This window comes from Echiichthys vipera (assembly GCF_963691815.1).
Source record: "Echiichthys vipera genome assembly, chromosome: 21".
Classification (NCBI taxonomy): Eukaryota; Metazoa; Chordata; class Actinopteri; order Perciformes; family Trachinidae; genus Echiichthys; species Echiichthys vipera.
In genome coordinates this window covers 18,218,136-18,237,166 of record NC_139846.1, presented here as the reverse complement: position 1 = coordinate 18,237,166, position 19,031 = coordinate 18,218,136, and the positions used below count along the sequence as shown (strand labels likewise).

General features: G+C 42.0%; 1 protein-coding gene across 1 annotated transcript; it reads right to left on the bottom strand.

Annotated features, from left to right (window-relative positions):
• Nucleotides 1-1,362: 1,362 nt before the first annotated feature.
• On the bottom strand, nt 1,363-18,335 carry slc22a17 (solute carrier family 22 member 17). Its single transcript, XM_083936512.1, has 10 exons — nt 17,939-18,335; nt 14,951-15,495; nt 9,400-9,503; nt 7,712-7,866; nt 7,293-7,458; nt 6,579-6,703; nt 5,636-5,741; nt 5,217-5,440; nt 4,391-4,502; nt 1,363-3,385 (listed from the first exon to the last, which is right to left on the bottom strand). Exons 2-10 carry the CDS (start codon nt 15,425-15,427, stop codon nt 3,109-3,111), a joined length of 1,746 nt encoding a protein of 581 aa, XP_083792638.1. The 5' UTR covers nt 15,428-15,495; nt 17,939-18,335; the 3' UTR covers nt 1,363-3,108.
• Nucleotides 18,336-19,031: the final 696 nt, after the last annotated feature.

Here is a 19,031-nt window from a genome sequence, read left to right as displayed (position 1 = left end):
AGATGAAAGATTGACAGCCCTCACACATCAGGACCCTTTACATAAACAGTCTCTGTAAAGTGTTGTGTTGTTATGACTCCATCTGGTGGTTCCCACAGGTACGGTCTTCGTCTGCACTGTGCTGATGAAAAATGGTAATCTTGCTGGATGCATTCTTCTCATCAAAATGACTCTCTACTGTTATTCCATTTAAGGAGGACTTACTTTAATTTGTTTTCCTTATTTTTTATATATATACTTTATTCATGTATTTATGTATTTATTCTATAATCCCTGTGTTCAAAATCCCCAGACCTGCCATCATCAAACCATCCAGTACAAACTTCATGCTCAGACCTTCTTAGCAGTGGTCAAGTAGAGATCTGAACCCCATAGAGAATCTCTGGAAAATCCTCAGCGACAAAGTAATGGTTAAGAAACCCACTACAGTTACTGAACTGTGGAAAAGACTGAAGAAAGGACCAAGATCAAACCAGAGCAGTGTGAGAAACTAGTGATGTCCCGTGGGCGCAGATGTGCTGAAGTCATTCAAAGCTGTGGCCTCTACACTTCCTTTAAATCTTCTCTTCTGACACGACGGTTACTCTTCTCTAATTTTGCTCACCGTTGTGCAGCATTGGTATAGCCACTGTATGTTTTATCAAATTCTGCACAATAAAAGATAACAGTATTTGTTCTAATCTTGCTCTCACCTTCATATATATTATATTATACACAGAATATATTTAGGTGCTGCTCAAGAGCCGTCAAGTTGCACTACAATGACGACGCAGAGATACCGAGAGCACGGATGCAGAAGACCCGGAAACACAGCCGACTGGTCTTTTTCAGGAGGGGGTCTTAAAGAGACAGGCGCTAAAACAGAGCATTTCAGACGGTGTGAATACAGGTCAATTCAGACAAAACAGGGTGAGAAAAAGAAGTCTTTTGAACATTAAAGCATGTAAACATGTTCTATTAGAAAGAAGTATGAACCTGAAAGAGCATAATATGGGATTGTTAAAGGTACTTTACTTTGGTATTAACTCGTAACCCTTTCCATTGTCTTATCTGTATTTAAATTACATTCATTAATTACAGGTTTTGTGTAAATAAACGTACCTGCTGTTTCAGAGGTAAAGTTGTAAATGTCCTACAAAGTACTGTAAATCCATCTTAACAAAACAATCTTGTATTTATATATCTTCGTAAACCAAAACTCATAATTTATGACTAACAGGAAATGTTAGGTTATGCTAAAACTCTGATGTCAAAGTCTAATCTAATTCTTGCTTTGATTTTTGTACAGTGGCATCAGTTCGCATGATTCACACAGTAACAACTCCTTAAAAAATGCCCAGGTTTTGCTTATTACCAGTTTTATTTGACATTAAATCAGGCTACAGAGTTAACTGCATAACACTCATCATTGAACAACCCATCAGTGTTGTCAGACATAAAACTACTCGAGCCAAGTTAATCATAGTGATAATAATTAGTAGTGTATAAGTGTTAGGACTTGTTGAGTGCAACATACAGAGGGGGAACAAAAACTACCAAAGGCTGACGGAGCGAGAAGCCGTCAGCAAAGGTGAGTGTCCTTCATAATTTCTTTAGTGGATCCTCAACGTCAGAGTCCAAATTAAACCCGCCTGCTTCCTCTTAACATCACGCAGCCACGGAAACTTGAGAAGCCACAAAGAAAAATATACTGGTGCGTGGTTGAGCAGTTCATTAATCTGCAGCTGTGGGGCCCTCAAACCTCATGGAGCAGAATCACCGGGCCTTTTCTCCAGCATCAGGAAAAATTCAGACAAATAATAACAGATCGACTCTTTCAACACTCCCACATACAGTATAAGTGCTGATGGAAAATATGTATGTGCCTGGTAATACAAGTATAAACTCCTACTGTAGTTTGATCATACCCGTCTATTCTCTTACAGCTTCGACTGATCACCTAGAGAGGTATTATTAACTATCTTCTGAGGAAATACAGAAAAAACAAGCCCTTCAGTGCTCCCAAACATGCAGATAGGAATGTTGTGACAGTTCATCAGAAAGTCAAAATCATCTCAACCCAATTTAATATTTAGTTTAATACTTAAAAATGCTAGGCTTCTGGATAATTTACTGATTAATAACATAAATAAGACATAAATATTGCTGGCTCCGGGCCAGATTCATTAACTGATATACAGTTTGAACATGAATCCCTTTCTCTTTGAAGGCTTTTTTTATTTTGTTTATCCCATTATTGATAATAGTTGAATTACTCCTACTCCTACAACTGCCCCTTTAATTTCAAGGTCTTGGTCAAATTAACCATCATCGTGTTTAAAAAGAATGTTTCAAAGTGCTCTGCACCGCTTCTCCACCGCATAGTGTACTTTACTGCACAGCTTCCAGCCATAGGGTATGCTAAGCAAAAACTCAGATGCCCCAAGAAGTTAAAGAAACTAACTAGAGTATTTACAAGGCACCCGCACTCCATCGAGTGAACTGCCGTCTATGGGGCGATACACAGGAGAGTTTTACCACAGGTGTCACAGAAAAGTATACAAAGCTGACTTTGCTTTGATTCTGCACACCTCCGAGCACTTCAAGTGTTGTCGTACACAGCAAACACGACAAATAAACGCTCTATGCCGGTTAAGACCAATGCTAGGAATAATTTGCCACTACTCTGAACGACGTCTAGTCTGGAGTGTCAGTAGTAAGCAGCTAACGTCTCTACAACAGACAGACAGACAGACGCACTGGAGGACGGCGTGCAGCAGTGTATGCTGGTGTGTCACATGGTGGGGGATCACCTGCCGTCTGGTCAGGAGGAAATGAAGATGAGGGCTTCCCGACATGTGTCTGTTGCATTGTGTGTCACATGACTGAATGGCAGGAAATAGAGAATGGTGAAGAAAAATGGCAGCTCAACCCAACCGCCTGCGTTTGGAATGACTAGAGGATGATATGTTAGGAAGCGTAGAGTCCATCACCGTCCCTCATCGTCTGTCCACACTCATCTGTGCAGCCCTCGCCTCTTCCTCCTCTGCATGAACGTGATAGATGTAAATGTTCTGGCTGCAAAGTGTGCGATTTGAGCACAGTCCCTCCCACTCTTACAGAGGTCCTTTATGTCTCTGGGTTGGGCGTGGCTAGCAGCGGCACATTGTCCCTCCTCCTCCTGCCCAGCGGGGGGCGCCTGTACTGCTCCCCGTCGGCCAGCGTCTGGGGCAGTGGCTTCCTCTTGCTCTCGGGCAGGAGCAGGATGGACAGCACGGCAAGCAGGGCCAGAGAGGAGTAGACCACGTGGTGCAGGAAGTAACCGTAGTGGTTCCTCAGGTCCATGAGTGGGGAGCTGAGGCGGCCCACGCAGCCCAGGGCCAACACGGCGCCCACACCACTGCCCCTGGAGACACACACAACTTCAGATTTGACACATACTGTATACATAAACATTACACAAATTTTAAGACATGCATGCTAGGATTTGATTTTTCAGATTCGGTCCCCCCCTTTTTCAAAGACAAAACTCCCATTCATTTGTGTACGGGTGCTGTTCAGTGTTTGCTTTTTTAAATTACATGTCAAATAGCATTAATAAAGTTTACCCTATTTTAAAGGTTTAACAAAATGTCTATAAAAAGTGTAGAAATGCCTATTGTTGCCCTGTTTTCTTTTTATCTAAATGTGTATTTCTTTAAAGAAATGTTTTTTTATCAAGAGTTAGAGGAGAAAATTGAAACCACTTTCATGTCTGAATGTTAAATATGAAGCCACAACCAGGTGACTATTAGCTTGGCCTTGCACAAAGACTGGAAACGGGGGGAAACAGCTAGCCTAGCTCTGTCCAAATATAAAATAAATGTGCCTACCAGAACCTCTAACGCTCACTAATCAACATGTTATATCTTGTTTGTTTCATCCATACAAAACAAATGTAAAAAAGCCTTTACCTTTAGACAAAGCGAGGCTAGCTGTTTCCCCCTTTCCGGAGTTTATGCTACGCTAAGCTAACTGTAGCTTTATATTTAGTGCACAGACATGAGCAGTTTATTTTAATAACACTTATTTGAAAAATATCCTCTTTCACAGTACTGTAAATGACCTGAAATTCCCTCAACATGAAGCATTTTATTTCCAAAGGAAGATACTTCATTTTAAGAGTGACCTCTCATATCATCAGAAACCTTCTCTTCATTACTAATAGATAGTGATGGATATTTCCTCTCTCCTTCCTCACGATTCACTGCATTTTTCATGTCCTCATTAATTTCGCAGCACTAATGGTCCGAGTAGTCTTTCTTTGACAGAAACAAATATTAACACGTTCCACCTCTAAATATAGTTTCACAAAACCAAACAAAGAAAGACAGCTTTAACTCTTCAATCAGTGTTGTTGTGTCGGTGTTACCTGATGATGGTGGGCATGATCTCAGCGGTGAAGAGGATGCAGAGGGAGGCGGTGGCCTGGGAGGAGAAGAGACCCAGCACTGAGAAAACTGTGATGGCCGTCTCACTGAGATCTAAAGACGAGGACGAAGGACAAATGTTATAGACCACTTTGATGAAGTGCCACATCTCTGTTATTCATTTTCTGATGTCATCATAATTCCCTGTTGACGTGATTGTATTTCCAATGTGGAACTCTAAATAATCTTTTCTCTAAAACGTCCAGACACAGAGAGCAGTGAGAAGCCTCTGACAGGCCAGGTGGTGAAACACCTATTTGATGATGCATGATTAAAGTACAGCACCTGACACAGCTTTGACTTTGCTGCCACTGCAGTGTCCTACATAAACTGAATGTCATACTCATTTGCAGCCACAAGGGGGATAGTGAGGCACCTGTGAGTGTGTTTCTACACCATGCTGTGGCAAGACAAAGGCACCTGGAACTTATTTGTCCATGAACAAACCTGACTGGTTTGCCTTTAATCTATTTAATAATGCATGAAGCACGAGTCCAACAGGATGTCAGTGGTGTATAGATGATCTAATTTGACCACAAAGCTGAGTTAACGTAAAATAAACTGAATTGTCCCTTCATTTCAGTTGGGATTTAAGGAAGCAAGGCTTTTAATCCTCACAAAAGTGTGACATAATGTCTCCACAACAACAGGGGAGGGGCTAATGGAGAGATGAAGGGGGACTGTGTCCTCCTTGTTGGCAAAGACTTTTTTTGTCTGACCCTTGATTTACTTGGAGAAAACAATATCCTGCAGCTAAAGCCTACTTACACTCCATGAGTCCCAGGAGGATCAAAGAGGCAAGCCCCGTCATCGTCATGGAAAGGAGCAGTATGCCACGGCGACCGCACCTGTCTACAGTCGCCCAGAGCAACAGCCAGGCACCACCCCCTGCACAGACAGACAGCAGGTACGTCCAATAGAAGCTGGGGGCCGTGCCTCTGACGTCCCCTCGGAAAGAGCTGTAACAGTGACTGATGCCGTGAGAGATGAATCTGAGAGAGTAAAGACAAAAAAAACTAAGAGTTTAGAGTGAAAGAACGTATAAGAATCAGTCGAAGAACTTTTGAGGATGAAATATGAGACTGCAGGAATAACTAGTTCATGTAAATAAAGTGCTACGCAAACAAAAGGGCTGACTCCAAACTGCAGCGTTGCTAAATTGATGTCAGGAGCGTGGGATGACTCACGAGGTGAAGCCGAGCACACACATGTTCTTCCAGATGTTCCTGCTGTGGAAGAGCTCAGGGAAGGACAGGTGGGGGCGTGAGGAGGGGGCCGGCTCTGAATCCAGTTCTGCAGCAGGCAAACAGGACAAAGCAGGTTTTTAAATTCACAGCTCAACAGAGAGTCTGATGACCTGACCTGGATTCTCTTTTAATCAATAACTCATTGTCTATTCTAATTAATCTGAAAATAATAATAATGTAATGAATGTTGTTGCATTTGTTTTTGGTCAACAGAGGTTGTTAAATAGCCACTAGAATACTGTGGCTGTACCAGAATTATTAAAAATGAAATATATGGTAACATTTTAGCAGGGTATAAACAATTAACTCTATCATAACACTGATACACAGTAGTTGTTAGAGGATATATATTTTAGCCATTTAGATGTTTATTATTATATTTGTTTATGTACAGTATAAATCAACAACAGAAATGTTACTGTAAAGTATCTTTAACAAATGTGTTTTAACAAAAAAGAACATTTGTGAAGAAAAGACGGGTTAGTTTTGCAATTATTAGGAAGTAAAGCCAATGCCAACAAACTTAACTTGTGGTGGAAAAGTTGCCACTAAAAAGAGGAAACTTCACTTCCTGGAAACATGTTTACACGGAGACGTTTGCAGAGCCCAGTGAATATCGAGCTCAGATTATTTTGGAGCTATTGTATTTTCCATGTGTCTTTAATAAATCATGAATTAGAACTGAGCATCATTACCTGCTCTTGGTAGTGGTGTGCGATATGAACTCATGCTTTGAAATGCACTACAATGACGAACCCATAAATAATGCAGGGTTCATAAACTGAACATCCATTCAACCCCCGGGAGTGATGCTGAAAAACGTGATCTCTGCTCTCCACACCCACACACACACACACACACACACAAAGACACAAACACACACCTGTAAAGCTCTCGTCGTCCCTCACATCTCTGTTGGAGTTTCTTCTCTCAGCGAAGGAGTTCATGTCTGCGGATCTCTCTGACAGAAGGAGCCAGCGAGGAGACTCTGGAAACACCCCAGGGATGCTGCACAAGAATCAATACATATGTTTGACCTTTCCTGACCTTTGCCCAAAACCAAAACTATGTAGCCCATATTTGTCCCTTCAGCGTGGCAAATAACCCATGTGGGTCACAAAGCAGCAGGATTCCTTATTTCTTAATCCATCTTTTCTTCCAATTCCATTCAAAGCTAATAATCATACTTTAATCTCTGTTGATTTGGTTTTGAAACAGCAATGAAGCCTTAACTTGTAACAGAGGTCTTAGTAGATTTAAGTAGATCTAATGCATTCTGACATGAACTAAAAGGCTCGGTGTGACAAGGGGATTTGGATCAATACGATCCAACAAAGCTTTCAGCAAGTCAGTTGGCATCAAGACACTTTATCAAAAGACCATCAGGGGCCTTCACTCTCCTGTCCCTGCATACATGTGTGCATACTATACATGACCATGTAGGGACACAGGCAACAAGAATATTTAAAATACGAAATCCTACAAATGGGAATAAATAAACTAAAAATATTAAATTAAAAAACAGCAACACCAGAAGCAGAAGAAACATATAATCACATATGTGGAGCTGTGGACAAATACACAATCACAATCATACCCGTAACTGAGGAAGAGTGTGAGGGGGGCGGCCCCGGCTCCCAGAAGGCCCCTCCAGGACTGGCAGCCCAGGGCGATGGCCAGCAGCAGTAGCTCTCCAGCTACAGTCATCAGCCCGGCTAGCATGGTCACCACCAGCCTCAGAGATGGTTCACACAGCTCCAGACCTGAAACACAACATCCAACCTGACCAGTCTGGTTTCATCAGCCTCAGCTGTTCTTTCTATTTAGTTCTAATTAAAAAGTACCTAAAGTAAGTAAAAAGTACTAACAGACTAAACTAAGATGGTAAACATTACCTTCTAAACAAGCATGTCATTGTGAACACTACTGTCTCAGAGCTGCTCACGTGGCTTTAGAATCTTGTCTGATGGACCTTTCTACTCAAAAAAAAGATGGTGCAAATGTTGAGATACTCACGAGTGATGTACAGAGTGAGGTAGACTCCCGCACTAGCTGCAGCCAAACAGAAACGCATGACGATGAAGATGGAGGGGTACGGAGAGACACACACCAGCACCCCAAAAACCACAGACAGGGTCAGAGAGGTCAGCAGAGTCTTGGACCGGCCCAGCCTACAAAGAAACAGAGATATGCACTGAAACAACCTAATCGACATACATTACACCTGTATTATAGCATCAAAAAATGTTCAGTTTTTAATACAACTACAGCTTATTGATGAATACAATTAAGATGTTGTTGATCTACCATTCCAAATTTCTCTTTAGTCATTTTTATCATTAATAAAGTTGAGAAATTGAAATCTAAATCAAGAAAAATCCTGAAAAAACAAGATGTTCAACGGCAATAAATGATCATGTTAAGGGCTGATTATGCAAGAGTTAAAAAACACTACTTCACATGTTTAAATATTAACGGCAAGAGGGTTGAGAACAGAAAATAGGACATTGGTCTACTGTGAATATAACACACAAGATACTTTTCCTTCCTTTACTTTTGCAGCATCATGAAACATTAATGTTGCTCACATACTCCTACTTGAAATTAAGAGAGTCAAATGAGATCAAATGGTCATGAACACAATAAAGAGCCCATCATTTTGAACTTAACACACCTGATTCTATAAAATTGAATTGACATTTTACGCTGAAATGTTTGATCTGCAGACAACCTGTTCAAATATGATACTACCCAAACGTATTATCAAAACTTTCAAAAAGAAAATATAAATTCATCTTCAAATCCGCTCAAGTCTGAAGCGTCACTGACCATTAAATGTGATCATTAGCCAATTTTCAGCTTCATGTGGGTGCGCCACTTTAGTTTCCAACCTGCAGATTAGCGCTGCTCCCTTTTCTTCTTCTACGTTTCCAGGAGGCATCATTAATTGACGAGTCTTAACAAACAGATGCTACGCTCAATTTATCAGCAAGTTAATGAAGGCTGTTAGCTGATTAAAGTGGCATCATCTCCCTCACAATTCCCCCCAAAACTACTGCTTCCCCTGTGTGACTTTCAATCCGACAACACCACAGGCACAGGCTGGATCCATTATGTCAATTATCAGAGGTGCCTGGGTTGTGCCTAATGCAAACTGCACATGCAAAGAGGCTTACACTCTCTTACATTAACATTAACCCTTATTCCATACCATGCACTGCTTATGTGTAGAAAATTGGTGATTGTGATGTATTCTTTGGTTTATCTTACACAAATGTATGTCTTACTGTGATAGAGAGCACGAGGAAATGACATTTGGGCTGTCCATCTTCCTTTTGGCAGGAGGCCACCATATATAGACTGAGCTGTGTGCTTTGTGTGTTAACTCGATTGTGGTAGTGAAACTGCAATGTAAGGACAAGAGACTGAAAATTGAGGAACAATAACAAACATGTGCGTGTGCGTGTTGTTTTTGGCATGGCATGACAAGAAAACCCTAAACAAGCTTTCCAAATTGACACAGTAACCAATTAACAGAACGCATTGGGTTTAATATTTCATCTTTTCTGCAGATGACTGTCTTCAAGAAACAGTGTGTGTGTGTGTGTGTGTGTGTGTGTGTGTGTGTGTGTGTGTGTGTGTGTGTGTGTGTGTGTGTGTGTGTGTGTGTGTGTGTGTGTGTGTGTGTGTGTGTGCGTGTGTACCTGTCAGCGGCGTAGCCCAGGCCGAGACAGCCAGTCAGAACCCCCAGGATGAAACACACCTCCTCCACTGGGACCAGCCAGTACTGACCACACACCAGATCCCACTGGACACAAGTCACAAGAGGGAGAAGGACAGATCCGTTAGTTATTATCTTTTCAGGTTAATACAACAACACACACGTTAGAGAACAGGAAAACATCAACACACATTCAGAGCAACAGGAGAATAGAAACGATAGAGAGACTGGTGGATATCATCTGACCGATAAAATCCACATGTGCACACACACTGGAATAGTTTCATTCATATTCCAACCAACCAAAACCTCTTCAATAAATGTTCAAACCCATTGCCTACCCAACCTATAAGGGCTGCAACTAACAAGTGTTTTTATTATAAAATATATTGAACATTATTTTTGGTTAGATTGATTTCTCAGTTAAAGTTGAGAAAAGAAGAGAGTACAAGGTGAGGTTGAAAACGCAAATATACTCAATAGAACACAGAAAAACAGATATCTTTCATTTGAGAGAGAAAATCCAAGACTACTTAAAGTCAATAATTGATTATACAAGTTGCCTGCAATGTGTTTGAAGTGTTTTTGGATAAAATTCACATCATTTTACCCCACAAATGATGACTGAATAGCAGATTATAAGGTAAACTGGTGAGATGAATGTGTCTGAGACCGCGCAGAGACAAATCGAAGCTTGTTGCTTACAAACAGAGAGCGTTTGAAATGTGTTGCCTTCCTATGGGCGTCTTTTAAAGCCCTGAGACAAAATTTATAACATCACTGAGCGTTTGCATTGATTGCTAGACTGACTTATTCATGATGAAATATGCCTCTAGCCAATTCAATTGCTTACTACATTAATGAATTACTTGCTTACTCTGATTCAGCCCAGTTTAATTTATTCACAGAACAAAATATTATAATTACTTCTCGGAGATGGTGCCATAAAATCAGGCTCTGGTTCTTCTTGGATGTAATAACATTTGAGCTTTTACCGTTTTGTGTTTTCATAAATAATGTGGATTAGACAAGGAGATTGCAGGCTGAGAGAATGACGCAGTATAACGCCTCCAGGATTCAGTAGACTCATAATAGAAACACAGGGAGATGTAACATGATAATATTACTGTGTATGTGGTGATAACAATGTATTACTTTTAGGGATGTAGTAGTACTGGCAGTAGCAGTAATAGTAGTAAATAGTTTGGGCACATTTACTGTGTGACTACACATAATAGTGCATCCACACGTAAAGTCAGCACATGGTTTAGAAACAGTTTCTGCTCTCTGTGTTTTTTAATCACATTAAGCCGACCCACTGATTTTTATGAACAGCTGAGCTCTGATGATGTCACTGTCTGCTGGCCGCTGAAAGCAAAATGATTTTAATGATCTAAGAGAGGGAGAGCAGAGGGCTGCTGATAAAAAAAAGGCCTTACATAATTGGAGCCCGTGCGCAGAAACATAAAAGCCTGTCAAATAATATCTGCTGTCCTCTTTCTGAGCGGCAGAGCTACAACAGGGCACACCGGCCGGGGTGAGGGCAGCATAGCAACCCATAGTGCTCATGCAGGTGGAATGCTTTGGACAACAGGAGGAGGGTAAAATGCAAACAGACTAGTGCGTAAACTCCCCAGACTGGTTTTGGGAATGAGGCTGAGGCACCAATCAGGTATGTCCCATTGTGAATGATTGAAACCTGCAATCATTTCCTCTTTTGACGTTTCTGACTGACACCGAGCCGCGCTGCCATGCGTGAGAACTCAACTCAGAGTTTGCAAATTCATATTTTTGTACTCATTTCTGTTGTGTGCTGTCAGTCAGACCCAGGACAAGAGATGTTTTCGATCAGAGAGGGAGGTTACAGATGTTTAATGATGAAACAACTAAAATCTAATTATGATAAGTCGTTTTACTTAGTAATGTCACTATATATGGTGACACAGATATATATTTATGGGGAAAAACTAATGTTTATGCTGACAAATCAATGAAATTCCAATCAATGGATTACTGCCATTAAGAAATTACTTGCAACACTGCCCTCCCTGATACACCCTGATATATCAAAGACATAAGCTACTTCTGGCCTATATAAATGTTATGAGAACATCATTGAGGGATGACAAATTGATGTAATCTCATGAAACTGCAGTTTCTTTAAAAGCCACTTGAGCCTGGCTCCAAAAGTGAGACAATCCCAATAGAGCGCCATGTTAAAATGTCCAACTTTAAAGCATAAATAAACATGTTTATAGCCTGGTACAAACATGGTTTTGGTCTCTAGCTAAATTAATTTGGAACTCACCTGTTTACATTATATCAAAGCTCTGCATAAAAAAGATCCAGCCGTCTTCAGAGACACACGGGAGCCATCACAGGCGGTTTTATTTGGCCCTCATCATCTCCACCCACGCTCCACCTCTTTGCCCTTTTTTTGATTAGCCGAGACTCGAGAGTCAGGCAGCATCAGGCCCTGCCAAGAATGGCTCCTAAGAAATCTATTGGCGATCCCGCGGAGACTACGTCTATATTTTATAAAGTCTTTGAATCCCATGGTATATTAGCATCACACTGTCCAGCCCTAATGATGACAGGAAGTGTCTTTGCATTAGCCCATAGATCCACAGCATAGTACAGAGATGTTAAGTGGAATTTGCCTCTGCTGAAGTGACACAGTATTTATTGATCGTAGCAGAGGCGAAGCTGATCAGAGGCTTCCTGTTCAGCAGACTGCCAGCTCAGCAAAGCGAAGAAGCACTGGAGGAAAAAATATCAGGACAGCAAAAAATACTTTTTGAGCTAAAACCTGACTTCAGAGCCAAAAAATGTCAGTCTGCTTGTCCGTCCATGTCCCTCTATGTAAAAAGAGGGGTGGACGGACGACACTGTAAGCATGCTACTAACCGTTTATAAGTCTATAAGGAGGCATTTGCAGACATGCTCCTGCTAAATGCTTCCCTTGGCAGCGTTCATGTATGCTCACTGCAGTGATGTGGGTGGATTACCAGCGAACTGCCCTAATACCATGGACTGGAGGGCTGACTGGGTGTGGTTCCCACAAAACAGACACAGGCCACAGAGTGACAAGCCTGAGTGGGAAATGGTGAGCAGCTGTCTAGGCTCTGTTAAAGACACTAAGTAGAACAATTCACTGTTTTTACTATGAAATCCAGCTCTGAGAGGAAATGCAAGTGATTCCCACTGATCATGCAAGTCAAACAAGCACATTAATGCACCAACGCAGCATACACCTACTGTATTTATCACACTGGGTACCACAATTCAAATACATGTATAACACTGACTCTGGCTGCTATCATGAATGAGCAGCAGTGCCAGCAGCAGCTTTTACCTACAGCTAGAAATTCAAGAATCTAAATCGATAATTTCTTTGAGAGACACAAGCTCCACTGGCAACCTTTTTTGTCTCATTTTGAGTAATCCTCTAAGAACATTGATTGTGTATTTATGAGACTTAGGGGAAATAAAACCGCCTGAAACTGTTGAAACAGGATCATTTTTCTGTATTCCTGGTGTTTTCTTAGGTGAAAGCTATTCAAAAGTGAGTCTAATCATATTCAAAAAATATTCCCTCTTCCACTTTAGCTCACCTTCAACCCGCATATCTGCTGTTTAAGTAAGACAAATGTGAGTTACAGGTAAACAGTTAAAGATACAAAGTTGTGGTGAGGAGGTTCAAATCCTCAGAGTAGAGAGGCAACTAATTCAAGTTCCACATCCCTGCTTTGTAAAGTTATTCAGATATTCAAAGTGTATCATTGTGTTAAATTATGTTGCATATGTTTTATCTCATTACGTACAAATTGCTGCCAGTCATATTCCAAAGTATACCTTTACAATAGTTGATAGTGTCCATTAATTTAAGTACACTATCTCTCATTCTATCTCAGTGGTAATCTGATTGTGAGCAGGTATTGTTCTTTCTTAGTGACGTATTTAGTGAAATCTTCTGATATCTCTGAAATCTCACCCATGGCCCATTCACTCTGACACAGTGACGTAGGTAAAACACACATTTCTGAATGAGTCACTGAGTATTATCCAACCTGGCTTCACAACCCTCCTCTCACAGTTGGATGGAAGTCGAAGGAACAACTTAAAAGAGCACTGAAAGACTCACGATGGACAAAAAAAGTATCAAAGCTGATTGAGCAGACTCATAAATACCCTCCAACCCCACTTGGCCCTATCACTCTATTTCGCACATCACTGTGTAGGATATGGTGTACCGATTCTTTTTGGGATCATGGGGTGATGGTTATTCAGCCTTCCAGATAGACCTTCAAAGGGAATGGTAGAAGAAAATAACCAGAATGCTTTGCAAACTGAGACAGTGTAACATCCAACATGGCTACCAATGCAGCCAAAGAAGCCCATATGTTCGCAAATAATCATGCAAACAATTTTAAACCTGTTGGAATATCTTAGTTGAATTTAGATGCAAAGGAATATGCAATTGGATCGTTATAAACAGCATGCAAGATAATCGCAAGGGAAGGGAAGTGGGCTCTTCTTCCTTGCCAAACCTACATTACCCACTATACCACCTGACAACCAAAGGGTCAGTCGGAGATTCAGGTTTGTTATGCTAGTAGCGGGGAAAGTAGCTTTGAGCTTTAAGCCTAAAGCAGAGATGAGAAGCAGACTATAGAGCATGGGTGTCAAACTGATCCAGTAAAGGGCCGTGTGGCTGCAGGTTTTCATTCCAACCAATCAAAAACACACCTGGTCCAACAAATCAACTGTGTGAAGACAGTTCAGGTGATTGAATAAGTCGAGTTAGGTGTGTTCTTGCTTGGTTGGAATGAAAACCTGCAGCCACACGGCCCTTTACTGGATCAGTTTGACACCCATGCTATAGAGGCTCGATGGTCTCATTTCTTACTAAAGCCACATGAAGAGTCAGGGAGTGTATGAGAGACACTATGCTTAAACTTTGTTCTATCTAATCGTATTCATGTGTAATGCTGTGGTTTAGCAGTGGTGTGTATGGAACAACAGCATTAGGCTGTACTGGGATAAGCTTGTGACATCAGTCTCATGACAACCTCAAAACATACTGTAGGTACTAGGCACATTCATTACCTGCATCAAATAGGAACTCTATGTAGGAAAATGCTATCAGGGATCTACCATTTCTCTGACGTTGGGGTTTTCTTGAATGCACCAACAACAAAGAGTTTTGACAACAACTCCTGTCCCCACACAGCTATAACAAAAGTTCACTGAACCATAAAGTCAATTAAATGCTATGACAAGAGGCAAGGCTCTGCAAGACTTTCTGAGAGGTGCAGCAAAAGTTTAGCAGGGCACTGCAGAAATGGATGATGCATGCTCAGCAAGACCCTCCTGTGGATGAATACAGGATTTAAAAAAAAGAGTTTCAGCATTTTAAGGCCCTGAATCCACACATAAACAAAAAAGGTAGCCCTCCAACTGAAAGCCAAAACAATAAACAAGACCAGGACCATAATTAGAGGGTTCAGGAAGATCCCAGGCCGGAGCTTTACCTCAGTAACGATGTTGTTCCTCAGCCCTTCTGTGACGTTGTAGTCCCAGCCGGCCTCACAGTCTACCACTGCTGACTGGCTGCCGTTGACGTACTGCTTACACTGGGACAGGCCCCCGCCGTCCCCGGGCCGCCCCCCCTTCTCCCAGGGCAAGGAGGCGTTCAACACCTCAGGTGATGGTAAGGGCCCTGGCAGGTGGCAGTGGTGGGGCGGGGAGAGGGTGATGAGGGGGTCGGAAGAGAGGAGGAAGGCCAGGAAGAGGTTGGGCAGGATGGAGAGAGCAATCAGGACCCTCTGCTTCTTCCTGCCCAGAGCCAACACCATCACCTCCCCCGTGGGAGGCAGCGAGGGCGGAGCAGGGAGGGAGGAGGAAGAAGGGGCTGGGGAAGAGGGAATCGGGGAGGAAGGGAGGGATGGAGGTGGAGCAGGGCATGGGGAAGGGGAGACCAGAGGGGGAGAGTCCGGGGAAGTCATCATTGAAGGGTTATAGGTGGAGGAGGGGGGAGGTTGTCGTGACGGTTGGTCCCCAGGCACGAGGGAGAGGTCTGTGGAAGAAAAGAATGTACATCACATTATTTTATAGTTAAAACATTCAACACAGGACTGACATGTAGCAGCCTGGATCTGCGAATAACCTTTTCCACTGAAGACATTTTCACACGAGTTAATAATGAAATCAACAACAGTTGAATTGAATCCAGCTGCTGCAGTTTCAGGGTCCTGATATTGTGCATACTTACAGTATCAACATCTGAATATAGCCAGATATTAAGACATGATGACATCACTCGTGTGTGTTCACCACACGTAGCAGCCATGTGTTATAGCCCGCTGGACCACATGTTGCATGGAATTTGAGGAGTGACGCCAGAGGGGACACACTGGGTCCCTTCACAGTGAGACTACACTATTTTAAATACTAAGAAAATACCTGTGCACACATTCCTACTGAACAGAAGAATACTGTACCGTAAAGGAGCACAGTATTTACATAATCCAAGTCTGTCCACAGTGGTAAATTTAGCAGCGGGAGTTTATACCTGTACACTTAAGTATGACTAGTAGACTCAAATTCAGGCTACAGAATGAGACGAGATCGTAGAAGATTATTGTTGGGTGTAGCCAAAATTCAGACCCACAGATGTACTTTTACAATGGGAGGGACAAAATATCGATAAAGCATCATATCGTATTACTTCCTCTTGCGATACATTAAAGATTGTTTTTTATTTTTCTGTAAATTATACATAATGTATATAGGCCTATATGTAACTTTGCGTTGAAATGATGGCACACGTGAACATAATCAGTGTGTGTGTGTGTGTGTGTGTGTGTGTGTGTGTGTGTGTGTGTGTGTGTGTGTGTGTGTGTGTGTGTGTGTGTGTGTGTGTGTGTGTGTGTGTGTGTGTGTTCTACAGTTGCTACTCTTCTTGGGGTTCCTACAGTTTCATAACTTACATTCGCTGGTCTACAAACATACCTGACATTTATACAAACTTCAACAAAAGTACAGCATACCTCAAAAACATTCATACAACAAGACAAAAAAAAACAAAAGTCAACTCAAAACATGTATAATATACACATCTACTAAATAAAAATGGTAATTAGCTCACATCTCAGTCACTTTTCAGGATCATTAAGGCAGAAAATGTTAGTTTAAACTTTTTTTTATCACGTTCAGAAATCAAAAAACCTGGTAGTCTGTTCCATGCCACCATCACAATGATGCAATGTCCCAGCTTGGGATCAATAACGTATTTCTATTCTATTCTATTCTATGATAACAAATTTTACCTGGCGAAAAAAGAGAAATGACTTGTCTTATATATACAATTTTTTTTTTCTTTGGGATGCCGAAATGTTGTTTGTTTTATAACACTTGTGAAAATATGCAAATAAAGTAAATATATATATATAGTAAAATATAACAATAATCTATTGCCTACATATACAAAGTCACTTTTAGTAGGCAGGGCACTTGGGGAAAACTGTATTTTGTATCTTATTGAGGTAAACTTTTAAATTCTGGTTTGAGTCTGATCACTGATGTGCCTGACTGGATTTTAGAAAGTGCTCACGCTTTACAGAATATATATGATATATTTGATAGGCTAAAATGTTTTTGTATAGATGCACTGGCGTTATTTGCTGCTCTGTGTGCCCTGAATTGCCCCCCGGGGACAAATAAAGTTTTTTGAATTGAATTGAATTGAATATCACTGTTGTGCAGTGCCTTTGGGGGGGTATTTAGAAGAATGCATTTCTCACTGAACATTTTATACTTTTGATCATTTACTGAACTTAAAAAAAGGCGTTTGCAGCAACACAAAGCTGCCTGTGGACGCGTGTCTGTAAATAATGCTGGGGAAAAATCGCAACATACCCCCCTTTAATCTGGCAGTTTACAGTAAACACCTATCATACAGTAAACATTGGAATATATAGAAGTAAAGTATCTTTTTTCCAGAATAATTGTCAATAGTTGTGGTGGACACACTGCATTATTAATGCATGACAGTTTACCCAATTCTTTCATGGTTACATGCAGGACCCCCACCTCATGAACCACCACCACACCACTGGTTTGAACCCGCACAGATGATGGGTAGAAAGCCCCTGAGTGATGGGTGTTTCCTCCCCTCTCTGTGTCCCCAGCTGGAATGTGAACAGCCTGTGCTTTTTCCTCAGCAGCCTCCTCTGTGTGTGCACATGCTGCTCCTCCAGCACCCAGTGTTTTCCCTTTGCACAGGGCCAGGAAGTATTGCAAAAAAAAAAAAAAAAACAGAAATCCCACAGGCTTACATAAGACCTTTTACACGAGGAGGAGGAGGAGGGAATGTAACACGCAGAGGCGGCTAAATGGCCTCTGTGGAAGTATTAACACAATAAAAGAGTGTGTGAGGAGAATAACACCTGCCCCGGGAGACTGGCCCGACACACAGCTGCCGTTACACCGCCTGAAACCAGAAGCGCACTGCTACTCACCCTTTTGGAAATGTTGTCAAAGGTGAGGCGAAATTGCTACAGCCCGTTGTCTCGTCCAAACCTCCAAAACATTGCGGGGTGAGAGAGTAGTTTCACCGGGTCTCCTCTGCGCCTCGACGCCACTCAGCTGCGTGTGATAAACGAACCGACATTTCTGTCCCGGAGAAGTGTTTGAAGCCTCCCGTCAACACCACTGTTGTCTTTGACACAAGCAACAAGGACACCGGGACTCCTGTTGTCGGATGAGATGATGCTACTCTCTCCGCTCCCCTTACCGTCGCTGGGTTTCACCGTGACCGTTCAGTGTATGTCCCTGTTTGCCGCCGACGTTACCCGGGATAATTAAAAATGGCATGACTGTGTCCGACAGCATGTTAAAGGGGACAAAGAGCGGGCGGAGAACTGCGTCGGGAGAAGCCTGTTTCTGGAGACGAGCCGCTCCGCCGGTGGAGGAAGACTTCGGGTGAACTCGGCAAACTTCGGAAAAGCGACGTCCCCTCGTCTCACTGCCGCTCAAAGATCGTGTAGCTCGAGGTGGTGTGTCACTGCTTCTTTTATTCATTTATTTATTGACTGTTTCCAAAAGGCCTGCGTTTATATTATTGGAGAGAATGGGAACAATGATTTGAAGCATGACATTGGGGAAAAAACACTATCATTTAATGTAACATTTATTTATTTTAACTTCATTTTAACTTTACTTATTATCAAATGGTATGAAAGAAGCCAGTTGAGGTGGTTCAGGATCATCTAGTAAGGATGAACCATTGGCGCCTCCCTAGGGAGGTGTTCCAGGCACGTCCAGCTGGGAGGAGGCCTCGGAGAAGACCCAGGACTAGGTAGAGAGATTATATCTCCACACTGGCCTGGGAACGCCTCAGGATCCCCCAGTTAGAGCTGGTTAATGTGGCCCGGGAAAGGGAAGTTTGGGGTCCCCTGCTAAAGCTGCTGCCCCCACGACCCGACCCCGGATAAGCGGATGAAGATGAGATGAGATGAGATGAACAACTGAACAAGGAACAAAACAATGTATAAAATGTTCTAATATTGATTATTGTATAGTTAGATTTACAAATTGTACATATAGTGGATA

Bases quoted from the DNA above. Each gene is read 5' to 3' on its own strand.
- slc22a17 (XM_083936512.1), bottom strand. From the start codon at position 15,427: ATGATGACTTCCCCGGACTCTCCCCCTCTGGTCTCCCCTTCCCCATGC. The intron at 7,867-9,399 runs GTACACACGCAC...GTTTCTTTGTAG, and splicing joins CTGGGCTACGCCGCTGACAG to GCTGGGCCGGTCCAAGACTC. The intron at 5,441-5,635 runs GTGAGTCATCCC...TTACTCTCTCAG, and splicing joins TGTGTGCTCGGCTTCACCTC to ATTCATCTCTCACGGCATCA.